At 40.6% G+C, this 22,342-nt stretch overlaps 2 protein-coding genes across 5 annotated transcripts in view; one reads left to right on the top strand and one right to left on the bottom strand.

Annotated features, from left to right (window-relative positions):
• Positions 1-7,357, bottom strand: part of arhgef28a (Rho guanine nucleotide exchange factor (GEF) 28a) — a 49,926-nt gene extending 42,569 nt beyond the window's left edge. For all 4 annotated transcript variants that reach the window (XM_030436571.1, XM_030436573.1, XM_030436572.1 and 1 more), the window contains exons 1-2: positions 6,882-7,357; positions 2,646-2,700 (exon numbers count right to left, since the gene is read on the bottom strand). In XM_030436571.1, the coding sequence (XP_030292431.1) occupies positions 2,646-2,696 (51 nt within the window). In that variant the 5' untranslated portion in view covers positions 2,697-2,700; positions 6,882-7,357. The remainder of the gene's footprint in view (positions 1-2,645; positions 2,701-6,881) is intronic.
• Positions 7,358-17,217: 9,860 nt separating this feature from the next.
• Positions 17,218-21,978, top strand: ankra2 (ankyrin repeat, family A (RFXANK-like), 2). Its single transcript, XM_030436020.1, has 9 exons — positions 17,218-17,348; positions 17,625-17,971; positions 18,088-18,246; positions 18,339-18,404; positions 19,196-19,293; positions 19,390-19,515; positions 19,666-19,732; positions 20,325-20,405; positions 20,952-21,978. The coding sequence occupies exons 2-9, from the start codon at positions 17,680-17,682 to the stop codon at positions 21,005-21,007; spliced, it is 945 nt and encodes a 314-aa protein (XP_030291880.1). The 5' UTR covers positions 17,218-17,348; positions 17,625-17,679; the 3' UTR covers positions 21,008-21,978.
• The last annotated feature ends 364 nt before the right edge of the window (positions 21,979-22,342 follow it).

Raw genomic sequence — 22,342 nt, 5'->3', positions numbered from 1 at the left:
ACAGAAAGAAGACTGTCTACAGCCATTCAGGTCTAGAAGTGTATAAGGCAGAATGCTAACATCATGCTAACATGCTGTTAATAAAGCAACATGTCATATTTACACTGATCATTATCTTTGTTTACAGTGTTAGCATATTTGTTCCTGTGAATGCTAAAGATTTTGAAAGTTGAAAAAGGTCAAAGTCCACACTCTTAGTCGGATTACAGCCATAGTTCAACTATGCTACTCAATCAGACAACTGCAATTGTCCGAGTATACATGCCAGTGAGAAAACCGGATTATTGGGCCGGAGCATGTCATATCCCGGTACGCTAGGTGGCGCTGTGCCCATTTCAACTAGTGGTAACAGAGCCACCTCCGGCTGACCTGTGCATTCAAGAAAGATGGCGTACAAAGGGCAAGACAAAGCTACATCTTTGTACATTTCGTATATGGTGTACGTGATTATTACACAAACTAGGGGCACAATGGCGCTCTTTCTTGCGGTGATTTCGGAGGAAAGACGCCGCCACCGTCCGTCTACTTCCGGCTCACGGCCCCGGGGAAAAAAACTCGCGCCTGCGCAGAACGCCAAATCCGATCCGATCCGCTGGAATGTATACATGCAGGAGTAATGCGACTATCAATTGAATAATCTAGGTGTTTTAATTCGACTATGAGAAATCCGATCCGGTCCGATTTTAGTCAGACTAAGGTGAATACATGCATCTTAAAAATCCAATCATAGTCGGACTAACCCAGTAATTTGGTTTTCTTGAGTGTCATGTAAACACACTGATTGACAGAAGCTCCCAAAGAAAACACTGCTTCTGAAACACCTCGTCAGTAGTCACGCCTTTAATCACGTGACTTTGTGACATCACACTATGTCACCATGTCACACATTTGTATAATAAATGACTCGCAGCAAATTTGCCACATTTGAACTTATTTTACAAAGCTGCTCTGTTGTTGTCAGTGGTGCTGGCTCAGGCATGTATGAGCTGACCAATCAGAGGAGACTTGGAGGAGGGGTCTTTAAGAGACAGGAGCTCAAATAAAGTGTTTCGGGCAGAGGGGGAATACAGGGCTGCTGCACTGGACAGTCTGAGAAAACAAATGTGTTTACTGGGCACTAAAGCATGTAAACCTATTCCGGAAATACAAATATGAACCTTAAAAAACGTTTTGCATGATACGTCCCCTTTAAAGCTGGGATTCTTAAGACTAACCGAGCCGATAAATGTAAGGCCGGCTGATATTCAGCATTTTCTGATTATCAGTATCAACGATTTGCCAATAGAATAAACTAAATCAAAAATGTGCAACTTTGGCAATCCAATAGCTGTTAAGATATCTTAGTCTAAACCAAACCAGTGGACTGACCAATAGACTAAAAGGCCAGTAGTACCACCCCCAGAGCATTGCCACAACAGATGGTTGAAAATTGAGAAACCCATTTGTTTTTTGTATATTTCTCTCTTACAGCTCTCACATTCCTTCTCACCAACATGTTCACACAGTGTTCCTGCAGGAGGATAACTTCTACGGACACACACACACCTGGTTGAACAAACTCCCTTTGACGCGAAATCCTGCACTGGAGCTCAATAAAACCTCCTCAAACACAGGAACCGCCGCACAATTCAATGCACCCATTTATCCATTGCATCCTGCCTGACAGTACCTGCTATGGGCCTGACACTGTGTTGCATGTGTGGAGGTGCACCATAACACTTTCTAAGGGTGTTACAATAACAGCCTTTATATGACAGCAGTGCGCCGCTGCCTGCCCACACAAAGCCCGGCATTGAAATCTGGATCTCATTCAGCAGTGAGAGTTGCTCCTGTTGAGCTGTGACCTTCGAGGGTGGAGACTCCACTTCCTCTTAATGGAGAGAGGTGTGTGTGTGTGTGTGTGCGAGTGGTAGAGCTCGTAATGATTCACATGCCTGGGTTTTTCAGACCAGGTCCTCAATCAGCCTCTATGAGCGTGTGGAGATTTTGGAGCCCTGCCCCCCCCCCCCCAACACCCCCAACCCCGTCTGAAACTGGTGACACAGCAAAACAAGCAGACACTCTGCTTACCAGAAATCTGGCAACGCTTCAGTGATTGGCCCACCCAGGCTTCCACACACATGGGAGAATAGGGGTGAGCGAGAACAGAAAGAAAGAGAAAGAGAGAGAGAGAGAGAGAGGTGGAGTGTATAGAGGAAAGGGAAGACAGATGTAAGAAAGGAAAGTAATTGAGAGAAAGTGAGTCAAAAAAACAATAATTCAAACATGCCTGCACTCTAACAAGCTTCCAGAAAATGTGTCTATTAAATTCATACACCGGTCTCATTCTGGCTATAGCCGTGCCTTCGGAGGGACTTGTCATTTGGCGAGCAGGCCCTGTAAGGCCCGGCTTCCCCCAGGGACTGAAACCCTCCTGGCTTGGGTTTCACCTGCGACACAAGGCTTGCCAGTCAAACCAAATGCACAGAGGAGACTGAGAGAGAGAGAGAAAAGAGATGGCTGGAGGGGAAAGACTAGAGTGCTCTAATTCTGGTGAGAAAAAAAAAGAGAGAATTGGGTCTAGAAGTGGGAGAAGAAATATCCAGATAGACCACACACACACATCACACACTCACAGACTGGAACAAAAACATACAGGCACTTACGTATAGAGGCACCTCTCTTCTGTTCACCTCCATTTTCACTCCATCCACCATGAGCCTGGAGAGAAAAGAGTCATGTTACTGCGACTTCAAGATGATAAAACCAAAAACTTCCAACCTTTTTACCACATAGTTCTTTGCATTGTGTTGATTTCTTGAAATTGTTCATAAAGTCTCAAACAGTCCGCTCAGAAATGTTGGAAATTCGTATAGCCAGAAACGCTCAATGTGCTCGAGTGATATTTGATGTTTTTTAAACAGTGAATACAACAAAACCTGAGATCACTTCCAGGTGAAATTTAATATGTTTATGATGCTTTGCTAACAGCCTTCAGGTGACTGAGGTATAGCTTTCTGTGCAGGAAGCTGCAATAACCACAGCACAGTGTCCAGTGGTTTGGAGCAGGATGCAGCAGTGGAAGAGACGGTAACTGTATCATCAGCACACACCTGATCTGCTGTGACTTCACTCTCAGCTGTGAATAGTGCATGACTTCAAAGCCTAACAGTGGCGTCTGTCAGCGCGGCAGGTTGTCCAGACGATCATTTGCATGAGCTGGTGCCACCCAGACAAGCTGTAACTGTTTTCGTTCTGTGGCTCAGAGGGTAATAAACACAAATCTTTCCTCTCAAAATCTCCCACTTATCGGAAGAGTGCAGATAATAATTAGTTTTATTTGTCGACTGATCTCATGATAGTTCTCTCTACTGATCAATTAATCATTTGGCGCACAACACACATTGTAGCTCAAATGAACAGTCTTGAAACGTGTTGTGTTGACTAGCAGTCCACAAATGTCGAAGGAAGTTCCAAAAATATACTGGGCAGAAGATCAACAGAGTAATTTAGGATGTAGCTACCAGCTGCTTTTAGCTAAGTTGGCTAGTTAGCTAAGTTAGCATTGCAGCTAGTGGCCCTGTTAGCTGCCTGGATCGCAACCCTCAGGGAGTCACCGTAGGCAACCGGGCTTAGCAGGATCCCAGACTAACAGATTTCAGTTTGAAGACAGGCGTCTACAGTATAGAGGTGATTTACAACAACCCTGACTAGGACCAAGAATCTGGGGACGGGAAGGTACGGCAGGCAGAGACATGAGGCGGGAGGGTAAGTAAGAATATTTTAATTTCTTGACATTTTGTGAGTTTATTTTTGATCATTTATCACATTAACAGCTTTATCTGTCAGTTGAAACAACAGGGGCTATCGGACTTTTGTCTTTTACGGTACAAAGTGGAGGCAGGATGGGCCGGAGATAGCTGGTTAGCATGCTATCTTCAGTAGACATCTCTGCAACACAGTACATTGACATCTTTGACATAGCATCAACACTATTTCTGCTCATTCTGTCGACCATTTTAGTTTAGTTTTTTTTAAAGGGTTTGAGCTTAAATTCTGGCCATGTCTTATGAATTGCTTCTTTAAACAGAGAAAAGCCAAAAAACCTCACCTCTCTTCACATGGGAGATACTTTAATCGGAGAATGTCGGGCACATTTAAATACTTAAATGATTAATCAGTTATCAAAGATAATATTTAGCTTTATTAACTTACTGTTTCAGTGCTGATACCATTATACTACATTTAACCAATTATTCAACAAACAAACATCCAATGATTTTTTTATCCTTTATCCTCTCTGTCCTCTTACTCAGGGTTAAATCTCAGATTTCTTTATATTTAAGAAAACAAAAGTATAAAGTGACACAGCTGACTGACAACAAGATCAGGATCCAGTGTCTTACCAGCATGTCCAGTCACGTTATACTGTAATACACTAACCGATGTCCTCTGGATATGTCTAACAATAATATCACTACCACGTTTGCGTGCTGTAAAATTGTTTCCAAGGGACATCTTATCAATAGAGGAGCACAATGCCACAGGCCTGGGCGTCCGTCTCTGTTTATAATCCTGCTCTTATCAATAGGGCCACACTGTGAAGTGTAACTAGAGAAGCTTCACGTGTCATTTCGCTGGATAAACATTACCCTCGGTTGGCAGGTTGCACCCCATTACACCAACGAACGTAAATATTGAGCTGTGCTTGTGTTTATCTAAGGTTTAACGACTTAATCTGAATCCACAAAGAGACAATCGAGATCCGTCTTGATTTTAGTTTCTTGAGTTCAAAGGTGAAGAAACTGCTTGTGAATCATCTAGGAGCAAACAAAAGTGACCTGAAGAAGGAAGTTGTAAGGACAAAATATATGTGAGAGTATTTGTGTCAGTCATTGTCCTCAGCTTGACTTCAGCCTCTGACATGTTCAATGTGAATGAGAAACCTGAGCTGGCTCGTGGCCACGCACTCCAGAACAGAGCGTGAGAAAAGAGATTACACATAACAAGAGAACGCACGCTGTCAAAAAGCATCTGGGAAGCTGGTTTTGACATCTATGTATGTGATTCACATATTTTGCAACGAGGGCGAGTCGATCGTGTTGTCCAGGACATTTTTTCAGGTGATGCATGATTGAATAATTTAATTCGTCTCACATGACAAGCTAAAATGAAAAGGTGTGTTCCTGCTCTCAGACCTTTAGTACACTTTGACATGCGAGTTGAAAGTTATAATTTGGTACACGGAGATAAACTTGACACCAGAGTCACTTCTGAAACTTACACAGATACCACAATAAGCAACACACTCACTCGCAGCTGGTGTAAGATCAACCTCATGTCAGAAAAATGTGAGACAACTGTCTTTGAGATACTCAACAATCATAGTCATACCGACAAAAATAGACAGATGTTACATAGAAATAAGGTTTGAAATTATAACCTACAACCACCTTTTCTATATCCTTTTAATACCATTCAAGTACTGTACTAAACTTAACTACAATTGTGAGGTATTTATACTTTATTTCAGTGTTTCCATTTTCTGCTAATTAAACAATTAACAGAATGGGAAGAAATAAAAGTTTGATGTCGTGATGTTGACTTATTATTTTACAGAGATACCAAAGTTAGCATGCTAAACAGCTAGCCTAGGCCTGTCCCAGTCCAGCGCCCCCGTGTTAGTGGTGTAAACATCGACACTACGGTGCTCCAAAGTCGGGTTCGGGGCCGCTAGCTGCACTGCTACATATGGCAACAATTAGCGGTTACACTGCCGCCCCCTATTTGTTTTGACCTACTGAAGTTAGCAGGCTAACAGCCAGCTAGCCTTCTGTATTAGTGCTGTAAAGTGTTGTGCTCAGAACACCGACTCGGAACTGCTAGCTGCACGGCTACTTGTGCTAACTGGCTAACAGCAGCTACATATACCAGCAATTAGCAGTTACACGACTAATGCTGCCCACTATTTGTTTGAGTATGAATTCAACAGATGGCTAAATATGACATATTAGACCCCTAATTAAGTCAGTAAACAGACTGGAACTGGCTGGTGCTAACTGGTTAGCATGCTAAATTTTGTATATACCCTTGCAACACAATACAGAGACATCATTACAATCAAAGCTGTTGATTCTTCACAGTCGGGCGATAGTTTTAGTTAATTTTCTAAATGTTTTAAATTATAAGTCTTACATATTGTACATTTAAAGGATGTACAGTTTGATTTTTGAGTCTCGCCTGACCACGTCTGACTGCTCTGGGTATCCCAATTCTTCAAAAACTGACACTTTGAGGTTATAGGAATTTTGACAAATTGAGATTGAGACTTAAAAATAGTTTTCTTTTTTGTTTTTTCTTTTTTTTGGTACAAATAGGACCTTTAATAGCATTTAATTCAGATACTTTAACACTTTTACTCGATGACTGTTTGTATAAATGACTTTCACATATGACACAAAATGTATTAATATCATCTACATTTACAAGTATTACTTCTGGGTACTTTTCACTACACTTTTTAATAAAATCGGGGGGAAGAAAACCTCTCTACTGTCACTGGATTAACTGGTTAGTAACCCCTCAACACAGGGAAATGAACCTATTGTCACTACTCAAACATTTAATACAGCAGGAACAGTAAATGACCTCTGCTGCTTTCACCGGGAAGTGAAACTCCTGCAGGGAAATACGGTCCCTAAACGCAGCGGAACAAAAGGGGTTGAATCGCTCGTTTTACCTGTGAACGCATCACTTTGATCGCCTATAAATCAATAAAACGACATGTTTAAAAAGTCGACATGGATATCATCGCTACAATCTTACCGCACACTGTTGCTTTCTCATCGCTTGCATTAAAAGACATCATGTTTTCAGCTGTGGATGATTAAACTTGCCATTACCTGCTGTCTCCTCTCAGCCCGCAGTTGCTCGCTCCGATCTGCTTTGTGAGCTCAAAAAACCGCACGACTCAGTTATCTCTGCGAATCAAAGTTCCTCCGCTGCTTCTTCCTTAATACGCACAAAGACTTTTCACGCCCTTCTCCCGCATTACTCCCGTGTGGTTTTTTTTTTTTTTTTATTATAGTCTGAGCTTCATCCGTGTCTGTGCTCCGGCAGAGAGTCGGTTTGTCTGCAGGTGTCGTCAGAGTTTGTGTCTCCTCTGTGCAGCGGTCCGCTCCGCTGGTCCAGCCCCCCTCACACCGACTCTCACCGGGGCTGCAGGACTCCAGCCTCTCCGGGGGGAAAGGCAGGGACACTCTCACATGATATCACATGTGCTTCTAATATTATCCCTATGCATTTAAAATCCTCTGGAGGGTGAGATTAAAGTGGCATTTCACGCTTTATAAACTGTGCGTAATGCTGTTGTGGAGCCTTTGCATCAGGGGTGAGTTGTAAGTTCAATTTCCTCCAATCAGAGGCAAGTTGGAGTGATGTCATTTTGACTTTGGGCCAGTTGCACTCAGGGCTGTAGCCAGGGTTTTTAGAAATACCGAGGTCATGCCCCACAATCCCACAAACCCCCCACACATCCGTCCAGTAAAAACTTGAAGACTATAATATAAATCTGTGCGTTTCTTTGCATTCTGACAGGATTGTATCGTTTGGGAAATAAAATCAGTGCCAGCAAACAGATGAAAATGGACTGAACAAATGGAAGCAAGAGCACGTTGCTGGCTCCCTGCACGCTTTAAGATTGATTTCAAGATTTTATTGTTCACCCAGGTGCTTTTGTTTGTCCCCAGAACAAACTCTGCAAGGAGTTGCCTCGACATGTCAGGCTGGCCTCCGCACTGCCTGCTTTTAAATCCCGTCTCAAAACACATTTACTTTATTCCTTTGCTTTTGCTTCAGTGTGATGGCTGACCTTCATGTTCTTGCAGTATTTGGGATTTATTTGTATCATTTTTTTGTGCTATTTTCTGACCGACTGTTGTTTTAAATGTGCATTATGAATTAATTCGGATTGGAAAAGTAACAAAAACGGCCAATTTTGACTTGAATGTATTAAACTTAACTTAAACCATCATTAACATGTGGTAAATTATTGACCGTTTTACCACAATTACGTTACTAATTACTTTTTTATTTTTTAAAGTAACTGTATCAGAGCAAATATTTTAAATAACCCTCCTAATCCCCCATACAAGTAAACCAAATGTGGTCAGTCCTGAGAACTTTAAGTGCTTTATAGACCAGCAATACGATTTTAAAGTCTACGTTTTTGACACACATGGAGTCAGTGCAGCGACTGAAATAACACATTCAACCAGAACTGAGACAAACACACAGAAACCATTCTGTGCAGACCACAATGAGGCTGCGTAATCAGCATATAAACTACTTTGGCTGCTCAAAATGACCTTTTATCCGTCTGCTTCCTGATACAACAGGCAGCACTTCAGGTGTCAGAGGCTTGGTAACTCTAATAACATTCAGCTTCCATGAATTTAGTTTTTCTGCCACTAAGAGGCAGCAGAAACAACCTGTGAACACAACGCTGTCGATTTGAATCACTCAATCATACTTGTTGTGTTAGTGGAGGCTAATTGTTGCAGAAATTAGACGTGGACAAGAGACGTCTGGTCGTCTGTTTCTCCACATAAACAGATTTATTTCATTTTCAAACTGTCTTCAACCAACGCTTGATCAAGTGACATCACTTGAGGTAATTAATCAGACTTTGTGTGGATTTTTTATCAAATCTAGTTGGAATCCCAACACCAAGGAAAAGAGTTTGGTGTAAAATCAGTGAATTTGGAGCCGATAGTGGTTCTAGATGAAACATGAAGAGAGTATCAAAGATATAACAGTTCATCCTCAGGGGAACATTAATGTCTGGAAGAAATGTGTTGGTAATCGATTTAAGTTGTTTTGCATATATTTCACCCTGACTGATCCACATTGAACACATTGATGACAGCAGTTTTAAGTCTGATGTGTGTTTCCAGGTGTGGTGGACCCCCAGACCAGCCTCCAGGAAACAGAACATCTTCACCAAATCTGGAAACTAGCTGAAGAACGAGGTAGGTTATGAAGCTGGATATTCATCATATTTAAGGTACAGAAAGTTTTGAAATCGTGCCAGTATATCACATCAGCCGGCAGCTGGACGCAGGCTGCACTGTAATCCTTCACGGCAACTTCGACCATCAAAGTTCATCAACAGAAAGTGTCTGTGTATGCCTCTGACGGGTTAAGATTGTTTTTTCTAAGTGTCTGACAACATTACAGAAAGCGTCCCTGCAGAGAGAGAGAGAGAGAGACCTCACTGTGAAAGAGTAAAATCTTTTTGTTTCACCAGAAAACAGCCGTCATATCGCTCTCGCTAAATAAACCAAACTATATTTACAGAAAGAGTCATTTTACATCATAAAACACACTTCATTCAAATAAAACTCACAAAAATACACTATATTCATCTTTCTACTGTTCCAACAATTACCAGCACTGATTTGGTTGAAGTAAACTCACTGCAGTTGATGTTAAATAACTCTGGCTTCACATGCTGTTTACCCCAGCTGCTCCTCTCCCAATAACTAACTCAGTAAATTGAAGGTTTACTCCGACCAGACTAGAGTTGGTGATTGTTCGAACACTGGAAAGATAAACCAAGAAAGTTTTGGTGAGTTTTATCATGTTTCTGTCAAGTTTGAATTGAGTTTGATACAATTACTGTTTCTGTGAATGGAGTCTGATAGATTTGGCAAAAAGATTTTCCTCTTTAATAAAATGGTCTGTATCGTTTTCCAGGATTCTTTCTGTAACGTTGTCAGACACTTGGAATATAATCTGAGCCTGTCAGAGGCAAAATCAAACACTTTCAGCAGTTATAGTTTGACGGTTGCCCCAAAGGATTACGTTGCGAAAATGAGCGACGCAGCACCTTTTGGCGCGCACCACCTGCTGTCGTCACCGGGTCTGTGGGCGGGACTTAAAGGGATATTCTGGTGTTAATTTAATCCATGGTCTAAATCACAGTGAAACTGTGTTAGACTCCCTCTCGAGAGATCAAGTTAGCAGACCGCTAATTTACGGTGTTTTATCATCCTCAGAAACGACCGCACGACAACAATACACTGCAGTAAATGGATCCAAATATAAACCGCCACCAAAAAGCCACAAATAATGCTCAGAACAGCACCAAACTTCAGCAACAGTACAAATAGGGTCTCAGCACATAGTCTGGGGCATCTAACCTCCGCTAGTTTAGCTGGGGAAGCTATTGTGAAGCTAAAAACAGATTTCAACTCTCCTCTATCAGCTTCCGGGTCGGGGAAGTCCCGACGCAACGACTACCGAGTGCGGTTAGAAATGCTCAATTCCGTTCTTTTCCCTGTCCGCTCTCGATAATAACTGTTATAAACTGGCAGGTAAGACACATATGAACTTTGATTGCTTTTCCATGGAGTCATAATCATACATTTTCATCCATGAGCCGCGGAACTCTACTGCACTCGGTAATCGACTCGTCGGGACTTTCCGTCAACAGGAAGCTGCTGCAGAAGAGAGTTAAATTTAGTCAGCTTTTAAGTAGAAATTCAGCTAAGCCAGCGGAGTTTTAGTGCCCCGGACTATGTGCTGAGACCCTATTTGTACTGTTGCTGAAGTTTGGTGCTGTTCTGAGCATTATTTGTGGCTTTTTGGTGGCGGTTTATATTTGGATCCATTTACTGCAGTGTATTGTTGTCGTGCGGTCGTTTCTGAGGTTGATAAAACTCCGCAAATTAGCGGTCTGCTAACGTGATCTCTCGAGAGGGAGTCTAACACAGTTTCACGGTGTGTTAGACCATGGATTAAATTTACACCGGAATATCCCTTTAATTTGAACGCGAAATAAGCAAGACTGTTAGGCTGACTTCCACACTGCCTGTCTCAAAACACTTTTTTTTTTGTTCCTTGGCTTTTGATTCACAGTGATGGCTGCCTTTCTTGTTCTTGTAGTCTTTGGGGGTTTTTTTGTGTTGTTGTTGTTTTTTGTGCTATTTTCTGATGGCAAACTGTTGTTGTTTAAAATCAATTAAATTCAATTAAATTTGGATTGGAAAAGTAACAAAAATTGCCAATTTTGGCTTAAGTGTATCACATTTAACTTAATCCATAATAAACATGTGGTAAATTATTAGATTATTAGAATGATTTAAGTCATTTCACTTGTGCTGATGAAAGAGTATTATATTTAAACTATGATGTAACCACTTCCACTTAAGTCACATCACTGAGTACCATTTCCACCACTGACTTTTTGGTGTTTCCGACTCAGGAAATGTCTCATTCACAGATAATAATAGTTTGAAGCATTTGACAGAAGTTTGTTCTGAGGAATGTGCTGTTCAAAGCATTATGTCAGTGTTATTATCATCTCATTTCTATTTATGCTGTCGTAGTCTTTGTCACAGTCGACACGCAGATTAAGTCTCTTCATGCTTGGCTAAAGATAAAGATTTAGTCTCAAGATAAAATGGCGTCATCACTTAACAACTGTTTATTCACGGCTGGTTGAGTAGAACTCCTTGAGACAAATTATCTAAACTAGATGATTAGAATGAGTGGAGCGCCCTTTTATGGTTTGGAGCTAACTGTCATTGGCTGTGTTTTATGCATACAGTGATATTTCCATACTGATACACTGAACTCATAACTACATATTTTATTGTCTGCTCTGTTGACCTTGTTTTCTTTTGCATATGTTCATTAAGTGTGAATTCACTCCACTCGTGGCCTGGTCTGACCAGTCACTCATGGCGACGGCTGTTGTTAGCTGATGTTATCAACATTCATGCTCAATGACTTAATGACTCGTCTCTGCTCGAGCTCAACTATGTTAAGCATGTATTATTATCATGCTTCATCACTACAACTGTAGAGCCGGCGGGCCTACTGACCGTATCAGCGTAACATAGATGCAATCGTGATGCTGAGCGTTGACATTCAGCAGCAGCTCACTTCGAAGTATTAAATGTGCACTATGTCGTTTTGGGGAAGAGGTGTTAATCAGAAGTGAAAGATCATCACTGACGGATTCTTTTGGCCAAATGAACAAAACTTTCATGTTTCAACTTTCATGACTGAATAAACAAACTGCCCCTGAAGGACAACACAGTGTCATACTGTTTTACTTTGTTTGTATGTGGCGGACCCTGCCACCTTTCCAGCTTCAATCAGTGTTCTGGGGGCCTTGTTTTTTTCTCTGAGATCAGCTTGTTTAATCAGTAATGGCAAAGTTAAAATATCTCAGTTTGTATTGTAATTATTTAAACTCTGAGTGTGAATTTCTTCTCCAAAACTACACAGCGCCCATTTAATTAGATTCATGACTCATTATATCATTAGATCAGTTTATCTGGGATTTCTTTTGGAACTTATAATATCATGAGTTATTTTTCAGACATTTTCTTGTCGTGACTGATCCATAACTAGTTAAAGTTTTTAATTCAAAGAAGGAAGTGAAGAATCAGGTATAAATAACTTGTGCATTGAGGGGGGAGGGAACGGCAGCACTGCCTCATATCAGTGTTCAGTTTGCATGAAACACTTCCTGATGCTCTGCTGCTGGATAGAGATCTGTCGGGCCTCAGTTGGACCGTAAACACACACAGAAGACACCCAGACGTATGACGGGAAGCCAGATGAAGACTTTCCCACCCTTCCTGCTCCCACACTTATTCCGCTGACTGATAATGAGCAGCAGATTAAAGCGTCTGAAATGAGGCCACAGCTGACAGTGTGCCAAAGTGCAGTCTTAAATTAAACACGATCAGCAGTCTGAGTTGATTTAGACTTTCTCGCGGACAGTTTTGTCTTTTGTAATTGGGGAGATTAGAGGATTATAGACCATTTGGAGGGGGAGCAAACCCTTTCATATTTGCCACACTCCTGTCAAACTTTGGCGACATCTCCTGGCAAAAGTCTGACACAGTTAAACAGTGAATGAAGTGACGATGCTGCCATCATGTGGAGGTTTCCCACACAACAGTCAACAAACAGCACGACATCTCACACCTCTCGCTTGTTCCTTTAAATAAGCTGCACAATGCACCACAGAGTGACACCCACAAGGCCGAGGAACAATTTGATGCATGCCGTTCTTGTTTTTAGTGCGTGGGATCCAGATGTCCTGTAGATGGCGAGAGCGGCCCAGTGTGGAAATCATCACCAGCAGGCGCACGTGACCTTGATCTTGGACAGGTCACGACCTTTGACCTCCTCGTCAGAAACTCCGACAAAACAAACAGCAGCAACGGCACAAACAGAGACCTCAGCACTTCCATCCCCGTCTCTCTCTCTGCAGTGGCTGGTGGTGTGAAGCCAGCACAGCCGGCCATCAGACTGTTTCAATCCGGCCTTTTTTTTTTTTTGCTGAAAAGACATTCCACACGCAGTCCAAGAATAACAGCTTACGACTCGCTGTGTGGTAATTTTTTTACATTAACAAACTGAGCCGCGAAAGCTCCCCCTGACCTCTCGATCACACCGATCGTAAAAAATTCAGGCCTTAAGTTGAGATTGGGGGATTTGAATTTCGCAACACAAGCCTCCTCATTCAAAGCAACGTTTTAAATAATTTCTTTGTTCTCTTTGTTCTGGCGTTGAATGCAGGTTTAATTCCAACAAAAAACGCCTAATTTCTGGTGTTTCCCCCCCCCTTGTGAGTGTTTTTTACAGTAAAATACAATAAAAAAGGACATGAAAAGTCAATTAAACCTTTTATTTAGGAAGGAGAAGGATTGTAGATACTCCAGTCCATTTGAAAATCACCACCGTTCAGGCCCCAGAGGGTCAAATCAGAACAAGTAGGCCCACATGTGAGGCGCTGCGGACCACTCACCTCCTCACCTCACCTCACCTCACTTCAATTCACAGCAATTAAACAGAAAGGGGGCTAATGCCATGTTTATACCATTCAATGGAGGGATTGGAGCAATTCTGAGAAAATAGTTGCCGTAACCTCTAAATCAGATTAATACGCTGGAACCTCGAGCAAAGAAAATAACCACTGCTGGAGCGAATTTGTAATTCCCCGTCATTAATGTGGTAAAGCGATCTAATAGAATATCAAACAAGCTCCAACTCTTTCTGCTTTGTTGAACTTTTCTCATGTTAGCCCCCTTCCTGAGGGTACAGCGTCGCTATTTGATTATTATTCAGAGCATCTGCTCATCAGTGGTCGGTAATCACTTTTGCGCAGCCATCAGTTGGATTTAAGGTCATTAAAGGAGTCAGGACATGCCAGATGATCCTGGATCAGAGCCTGCGATGATGTCAGTTACCGATACACTGACTTTAAGTAATGATTGATTGTATTGAATCTTCATTTTGATATATATCTGTTCCCTTGGTTCCTTTTCATTTGAGTCTGTTTAATCCTTGACATCCTGAAGCATACCTGCGATTCCATGTTCAACTGGTTTCTTGTTTCGTTGTAATCAGTGTTGTAAAAAAGTACCCAAAAGTCATGACATGAGTAAAAGTAAAGATGTTGTGTTAAAATATTATTTTGGAAGTCACACATCAACATATATTTATCAATGCATGCTGTTATGGGTTGTTGATTATCAGCCTAGCTAAATCAATTTCAAGAATGTGCTACTTTGGCTCTGATGCAGCTTGAAATCTGCAAAGTAACTACTAACTAAAGTTAGCAAATAAAAGTGGTGGTCGAACGTTTGCCTCCAAAATTCAGAAGAGTGAGTGAAAAGAAGCAGACAACGAAAATCATCAAGAAGAAGCACTTCAGCACTGTGCTGGAGTAAATGTACTTAGTTACATGCCATAACTGGTTGTAACTGCATGTATATTCATCGGTCTGTGCTTAAACTTAGACTGATAAACCAAAGATTGTTTGTTAAGGAGTTAATCTGTCATTTAAAAAAGCGGCCTTACGAGCCTTATCTTACTGCATCTTCTAATCTAAGACTCAGGGAAAATGGACGCTCCAATATGAATGTAGGAACTTTAACATTCCATTCAATTGTTTGTTACGACACAATGGCAACAACAACAACAACAGCAATTAGCTCGGTTTTCCTTGGTAATTATTTGGAAACCAGTTTAGATTAAGAATATCCTTAAACCTACTTAACAGGGCTATTTGGCTCGGTATGAGTGATGGCTTCTATGTAATAAATGGCCTGTGAATTACATCTGTAAATGCACATACAGGCTAAAAAAAACATGCAGCAAAAGTGTGTTGACATGATGACGTTGAAGATCTAACCCTTCATGGCGCTCTGGGTGAAGTGCAGCTTGTATTGTACTTGTGGACGCATCAGCTGCTGCAGGAGTCATCATCCATCATCTGTCTCTCAGCCGCTGCTGCGCTCGAATACTTAGTTTAAAAGATAGGCCATTGGGTCATTTTTCGGATGAAAGCGCAAAGTAAAATAGTTTTTCCGGCGCGTAATGAAACCTCTCTGCACAGACATCAGGAAGCAGAACGTACGTAAACAACCTAAGGCCTGTTCATGTGTGGATTGGCTCCTTGTGACTGTTAACGTTTAGTTTGGCTAGAACACTAAATCATTCTAATTTTTTTTTTCACTGTACAGAATTGGAATCACACAAGACTTTTATTTTGAAAGTTACCTACACAGATGAAACGCCTTCTGATCAGTTTCAGCTGACTGTTTCAAGATAAATGGCCACTTCCACTCTAAAATATAATATGTGTGATGAATCCCGTCAAAGGGTAAGTATCTTGAAACCAGGGAAACCATCTACAGAGTGCTCCTCACTTAGACCAATAAGCCTAATTGGACCTGACACAAAAATACTTTGCAAAGCCCTGGCAACAGACCCGGGGTCATGGGCAGGTCCCAGGGGGCCAAGCCATTCAGCATTTCTGCCCTCCTGGGAGAAATCAGCATTACTATTGTTATTAACTATCCTGTGACGTTGGCATATGAAATATCATGTTTTTAATGTCGGAAGAATGTCTGAAAAATCAGAGTTGACCCTCTGCTGGTGATCCACTTGACTGGTTTGGATGTCAGCTTCTGTCAGTTTTGCACATTTGTTTTTAAGGTCCCACATTTTCACATCCTGTAATGTTCAACACACATAAGCACATGGGTCTTTCCTCATACCGACCACTCTCAGCACCTCTATTCACTCTCTTCCTGAGTGCTCAGTTTCCTTAATGCTTTATTTACATTTTCATTTGACTCAGAGCCATCAGCATGACTTTTTCTTTCATGTTTCCTCATTTTCAAATTCAAGTTTAAATTTCATTATTCAACACAAGATTGTATAACTCAACTAGAGGTGTAGTCCCTTTATGCAACTGGAAGTCATAAAATGAAAACTATTTTTGTGGTGGAGTGTGGAGGATGCATTCTGTAGTCTCACAGTCGAACATTTCAGTTAAACGTTTAGTTCAGTTTTTATTGGAATTCAGTTCCATGAGTTTTGTGTCCAATTTAGATTTAAAAAAAACACTTTCATCTACAATGATACTGTGTTATATGAAGTCCTTTACCATTAGTGATGTTGAAATGACATGAAGTTTCTTGAAAAGTGTTTTTTGTTTTTGTTTTTAATCAATTGCAATTCATTTGCAAATGCCATCTTTTCTTATGGGCCTCAGATCTGTCTTCAGGCTACTATTTCAGTTCTTCTTGAGCTCTTACAGCACTTTATTCCATCTGTCAGGTTTTTATTGGAAAGTAATTTGTGCGGGAATTACTGTTTTTCATTAGAATCGATTTGGGGGTGATTTGATTCCAGGCACCATTAAAAAAAAAAAAAAAGGAAAATGGCCCTGTAAGTTAAATATTGCCTTATTACGTCAGTGAAGATACCAAGAACAGATACCAAGTTCTGACATTTGACTGATGTGTTACAGAAATGTGCATTACTACATTTAAAATGAATTTGAAATTATTTGCTTAAAATCACTTTTGATTTTCTTTATCATTATGCTACTTTGATGAAAACATCATGGCTTCAGTTGCCACCATTTCATGTCTGCCCAAAGTGAATTATTTCTGCTCACATCGCTGCAAATCTTGATAGTATTAATAGTGTGTTAGGTGACCTAATACTATCAAGATTAGCAGCGATGTGAGCAGAAATAATTATACACGACCACACACACCACCTAACTTAGGTGGTGTGTGTGGTCGTGTATAATCCCACGATGATAGCGAGATCATACATTTTGCAACTTGTTGTATGAGATATTTAGTCAGAATTTAGGAATTGTGTTCATTTGTCCACCTTGTGGTTCCGGAACTAAAAAGGGGGAGGCTTATAGCGGACGGACCACGTTGAGGACGCGAACATTTGCGCATGCGCACACCTGTCAAAACACCGCTACAATAGCGGTCGCTGCACGAGGATATTCAAGAAAAACAATGCCTTTTCGAGTAAGAAATGTCTTCGTTTTTATTTCTTAGCCTTTTTTGACGTCCAAGCTTGACGTGTGTCCATGTTCATATATGTTTGTCACGGTTAGAGAGTGTGACTAGCGAGGTTACGATAACAATAGCTAGCATGCTAACTGGTAGCTAACAGACAGGCATTTAACTAATATGTTGATTGGCGTCGTCAGCTAAAGCAAGCTAACGTAAACGCTTTAAGTAATGTGAATTGAAACAAAACACCGACTTTTGTCTTCAATATAAATCATCTCCGCATTTCAGGCGTGCAGTGGCCACAGTTCAACTTCAGTGTGACGGTTCAGTGTGTGAGCAGAGGATGGACAGCGTTGCAATGTCAACCTCGGATGGGACATCTGAGTGTGGCCTGGGGTCTGAGGACATGGAGGGGATCTGTGTAATGCCGGATCTGAGTGCCATCAAGACTGAGCAGTCGACGGGAGATGACCCAGGCACCCAGAATGTGGCCATGGGCATCAAATTCATCCTGCCCAACCGCTTTGACATGAATGTGTGTTCGAGATTTGTCAAGTCGTTGAACGAGGAGGACAGCAAGAACATCCAGGACCAGGTCAACTCTGATCTGGAGGTGGCTTCCGTTTTGTTTAAAGGTCAGAACTCTGTTTATATGGCTCTAAAATTAGAGGTACACTATATGACTATGGCAATTTAATTTGGTTATGTTGTGACCATCTTGTAACCAACAAAATATCTCTCTCTTTTTCAGCTGAGTGCAATATCCAGACTTCACCGTCTCCTGGAATCCAAGTGCGCCATGTTTACACGCCTTCCACCACCAAACATTTCTCCCCCATCAAACAGTCTACCACACTGACTAATAAGCACCGTGGCAATGAAGTCTCCTCCACGCCTCTTTTGGTGCATTGTAAGCACCACAGTTCTTCTGACTTCATTTATTACAGTGTTTCTAACGGGAATCAGCATTGTAATCAATATGTGCGTGTTTTTTCTTCTCAGCCTTGTCCATTCATCAGCTGGCGGCTCAGGGTGAAATGGTGTTTCTGGCCAGCAGGATTGAACAAGGTAGGCCATACGTACCCATGTCATATTATCTACATATGTTGAGGGGATGTTGCCAACAATTATTCATCAAATTAAAATTTCATTATCTACTTGGTTTGGTAGTCTATCAAACATTTCAAAGGAATCACAGCCAGACAGTGTTGTGGCATTCTCTTAAACAACTGAAGTAGACGGTGACTTGTTGTTTAAACATTAGAAAACAACGACATGAAAAAGCTAGATGAAGCTAGTCCAGTCTAATCAAAGTTTCATGAAGCTAGCTGATGGAAATGAGTAGATAATGACTGAATTCTCCTTTTTGGGCGAATTTTTCCTTTAATCTGCCATTTCTTTCTTTCTTTATCAATTTAATATGTTATCAAAAAACGTCAGAATATAGTGACAATTATCAGAACAACATCCAAAAATCAAAGATAAAGTGTTTGTTGTCATTTAAGACAAAGAAAATCATCATAACTTCATAATTATGAAGCAAATGATGGCATTTTTATCATTATCATAAATCATTATTTGATTATCAAACTAGTTCTAATCAGGCAATCATTTCAGCTCTACTACTCTTATCATTTGAAAGAATATTGTTATTATAGACAGTGTCGGACACCCAGATAACATATTTTGAAGACACAGAGTGATAAACAAGAAGAGCAAAAGGATCTTTATTGCAATGTTGATATTACAGAAGTTCATGAGTCTCACCAACTGTCAGCTACAGTCCTGCAATGATGGATGCTGATGAAATCATATGTAATGATTACAATGTTTTATCTTGTTATATATCATTCTTAAAGAAACTGTGATCAATCTCCAAGATGAGGAAGGCTTCACCCCCCTGATGTGGGCAGCTGCACATGGACAAATCGCTGTCGTCGAGTTTCTGCTCCAAAATGTAAGGACAGTTGAACTTCAGTGTATAATTCAGATATGAGAGCATGCCCTTTTTATTTACTCTCTGGTTGTCTTTCTGGATCATTCATCACTGTAGGGTGCTGATCCAAACCTCCTGGCCAAAGGGAGGGAAAGTGCATTGTCCTTGGCCTGCAGTAAGGGATACACTGATATTGTGAAGATGCTCATCGACTGTGGTGTTGATGTGAATGAATACGACTGGGTAAGAATACTCAACTTTTATTACACGTTCACACAGCAAACATTTGATGGGGGAGATTCTGTGAGGTGGTTTATTGTTGATATCATGAAGTCCAGTGGAGGCGTCAGTCTTCATGGCGGCCTGTTGTGATGTTCCTCCTGTTGGTTTCAGAATGGAGGAGCCCCTCTGCTGTATGCTGTTCACGGGAATCATGTACGCTGCGTGGAAATCTTGTTAGGTGAGGACAAATCTTTTACTGGGGTAATTTTTTATTTGCAGACACATTTGGTTGGCTGTAATCAGATGAGGGACAAAAACAGCAACAGATGTGGAAGCCATCAGGTTTATTTTGTGTATATATATATATATATATATATATATATATACATATGTATGTATGTGTTCATGTATGTGTTCATATATATATATAGACACGTACAAAAAACATCAGATGTCATAAATTGAATGCAAGTTTTTTTTTATTATTTAAAAAAAGGATGAGCTCTTAACATGTTTTTTTAGAATTCTATGATTGATGATATCTGAGGGAGGACTGGGATATCATAGCACATAGCCATGAAAATGTCACAAGAGTTTTAGGAAGTTGCCAATCTTGCAAAAAAATGTCTGCAGTAAATAGTTTATGTAGACTGAAGGGGTGTGTTTACCCAAACAATATTACCATAAATCAACTGGGGATCGATCGTGGGATGTATCCGCCTATGCTAAAATTTTTTAAAGAATAAACATAGCATTTTTTGTGTTCATGAAATGTGTTGTGTCCAGCATAAACCTGTAAAATGATAAAGTTATTCTTGTATGTCTTCCAGAGAGCGGTGCCGACCCGACTATTGAGTCGGATTCTGGATTCAATGCAATGGACATGGCCGTGGCTATGGGCCACCGGAATGGTACGTGTAAAATGAGCACATACTTGAAGCTGAAAATCATCTAGGTACGCAGGTTTATTAGCAACTTATGCCACAGAGATGTTCCTGAAGTTACAATCAAGCAGGTAAAATCATGGATAAAACCATTTGATAATGAATCTGGAAGCCTCTTCGATGTCCCACCTGCAGAAAAAACACTTTTGCCAACAAAAGCAAACTTTTAAAAGTATGTTAACAGAATTTAATACAAATCAAAATGCTTTCTGCACGTTTGGCATATTGAGTGTCAGGATCCCAGTTTTCCTCTTCTTCCTTCTGATGCTTATTGCCTGTATCCACTCTTGTCTGTGAAGGCTGAGTAGATTACAAAAACAAAGTTCTTGGTTCTTTAACCTGTTGATAGTGCCTCCCGCCACACAGCAGATTTTAGGCATTTTTCTGTTCTTCACTAGCAGATGGAAATTACAAAAAAGGTACCATCAGGCCATACAGAGTCAGTGGAGAGTGATGAATTGTTTCCCCTTCTATTCTCACATCAATAAATGACTGTATTCATTTGTGTTTTAGTTCAACAGGTGATGGAGGCACACTTACTGAAGTTACTGATGGGAATCAGAGAATAAACTGTGACACTTGAGGAAGACAAATACCGAAGGCACACCGCTGGGCTCTGGACAATCCTGTAGCTCGCCCAGGCTGTCGCCCAACAGGAATATTCAGTTCCATTAAGTGACATTTCAACAGCATCGCATCGTATCGCATCAACATCATGTTGCTGGAACGATGCACATGAAGGTTTGTGCTGTGTGAATTTTCAAGCGTAACCCTCTTTCAAACTATTTTACTCTGCACTTTTTTCACTTTGAATGTGGAGCAGCAAATCAGATCTAAATACTCTGATTTCTAAAGAACAGTCAAGTTGTTCTTCACTACAACCCAGCATGCATTGCACTCCACCTGTAGTCAGCTGCCAAATGTGCAGTGCAGTGTAGATAGAATGATAGATTTGGCTTTAACCAAGCATGGAGGTTTTGTTTTGAACCTTTTAATATTGTATATTGGATTACATGCCGTCAGTGGCTGTTGGATCATTTGTCCCATCATGACAAATGTTTTTTTAAAACATCACAAAACATTTTTAAGCGTTAAGAATATTAATGTTATACGTTGAATTGCCTCACATGATACAGACTGTGCTTTTATGATGCTGCCAAGCTGTTTGTTGATCCTGAAGATCTTTGTGTTGCTTGTTGTGTTTATTTATTTGAATATTTTTAAAATTGTGTCGTGATAAAATCTTCATATTGATGTAAATCTGTTTAGTTTTTCTGTATTGTGATACTAATGTGCTTTTGCCTCACACCTCAGTGTCCCACAGTGTTCTTGTGGTGCTGTTTGCCAGTGTTTAAGGGTGCTCGTGTTTTATACCAGTCAGACTGTAAGTGGTGTGTCACAAAATAACGTGTAATGACCTCAGTGTCAGTCTTCATTCTGTACAGATATTTATCTGATTGCAAGTCAAAAAGGTCGCATTACTGTTTATAGACACTGAAATGGAAGCCGTTATTTAATTAAAAGATCTTTTTAAACTTCATTCGAGAGTCACAGTGATGGGGAGAATACACACGGTTGAGTACAGTAGAGAGAACAAGTCTATAAATGTTATTCATCCTGCATTTTTACACAATTACTCCTCATCAGATTATTTTTATTCCAAAATTGTAATTTTTCCAAAGCCAAAACAGAGGCTGTAAATGACCTGCAATGAGTTCATTTGGGTTAAAAAGCTTGAAGCAAAAATATTTCATCCTTTGTTACATAAGATGTATTTTCATCACTATCTTTACATTTATCATATCTTCAATCTGCATCTTTGTAGTGTACCTGGAAAAAACCCTGTATGTTGCAGGTAAGATTGATATATAAACACCCTGGTGATGAAGAAAAAAAATGTTTCA

The sequence above is a fragment of the Sparus aurata genome, chromosome 12 (genome assembly GCF_900880675.1).
Source record: "Sparus aurata chromosome 12, fSpaAur1.1, whole genome shotgun sequence".
Classification (NCBI taxonomy): Eukaryota; Metazoa; Chordata; class Actinopteri; order Spariformes; family Sparidae; genus Sparus; species Sparus aurata.
Note: the sequence above shows the minus strand (reverse complement) of the source record. Positions and strands in the feature narration are given on the sequence as shown.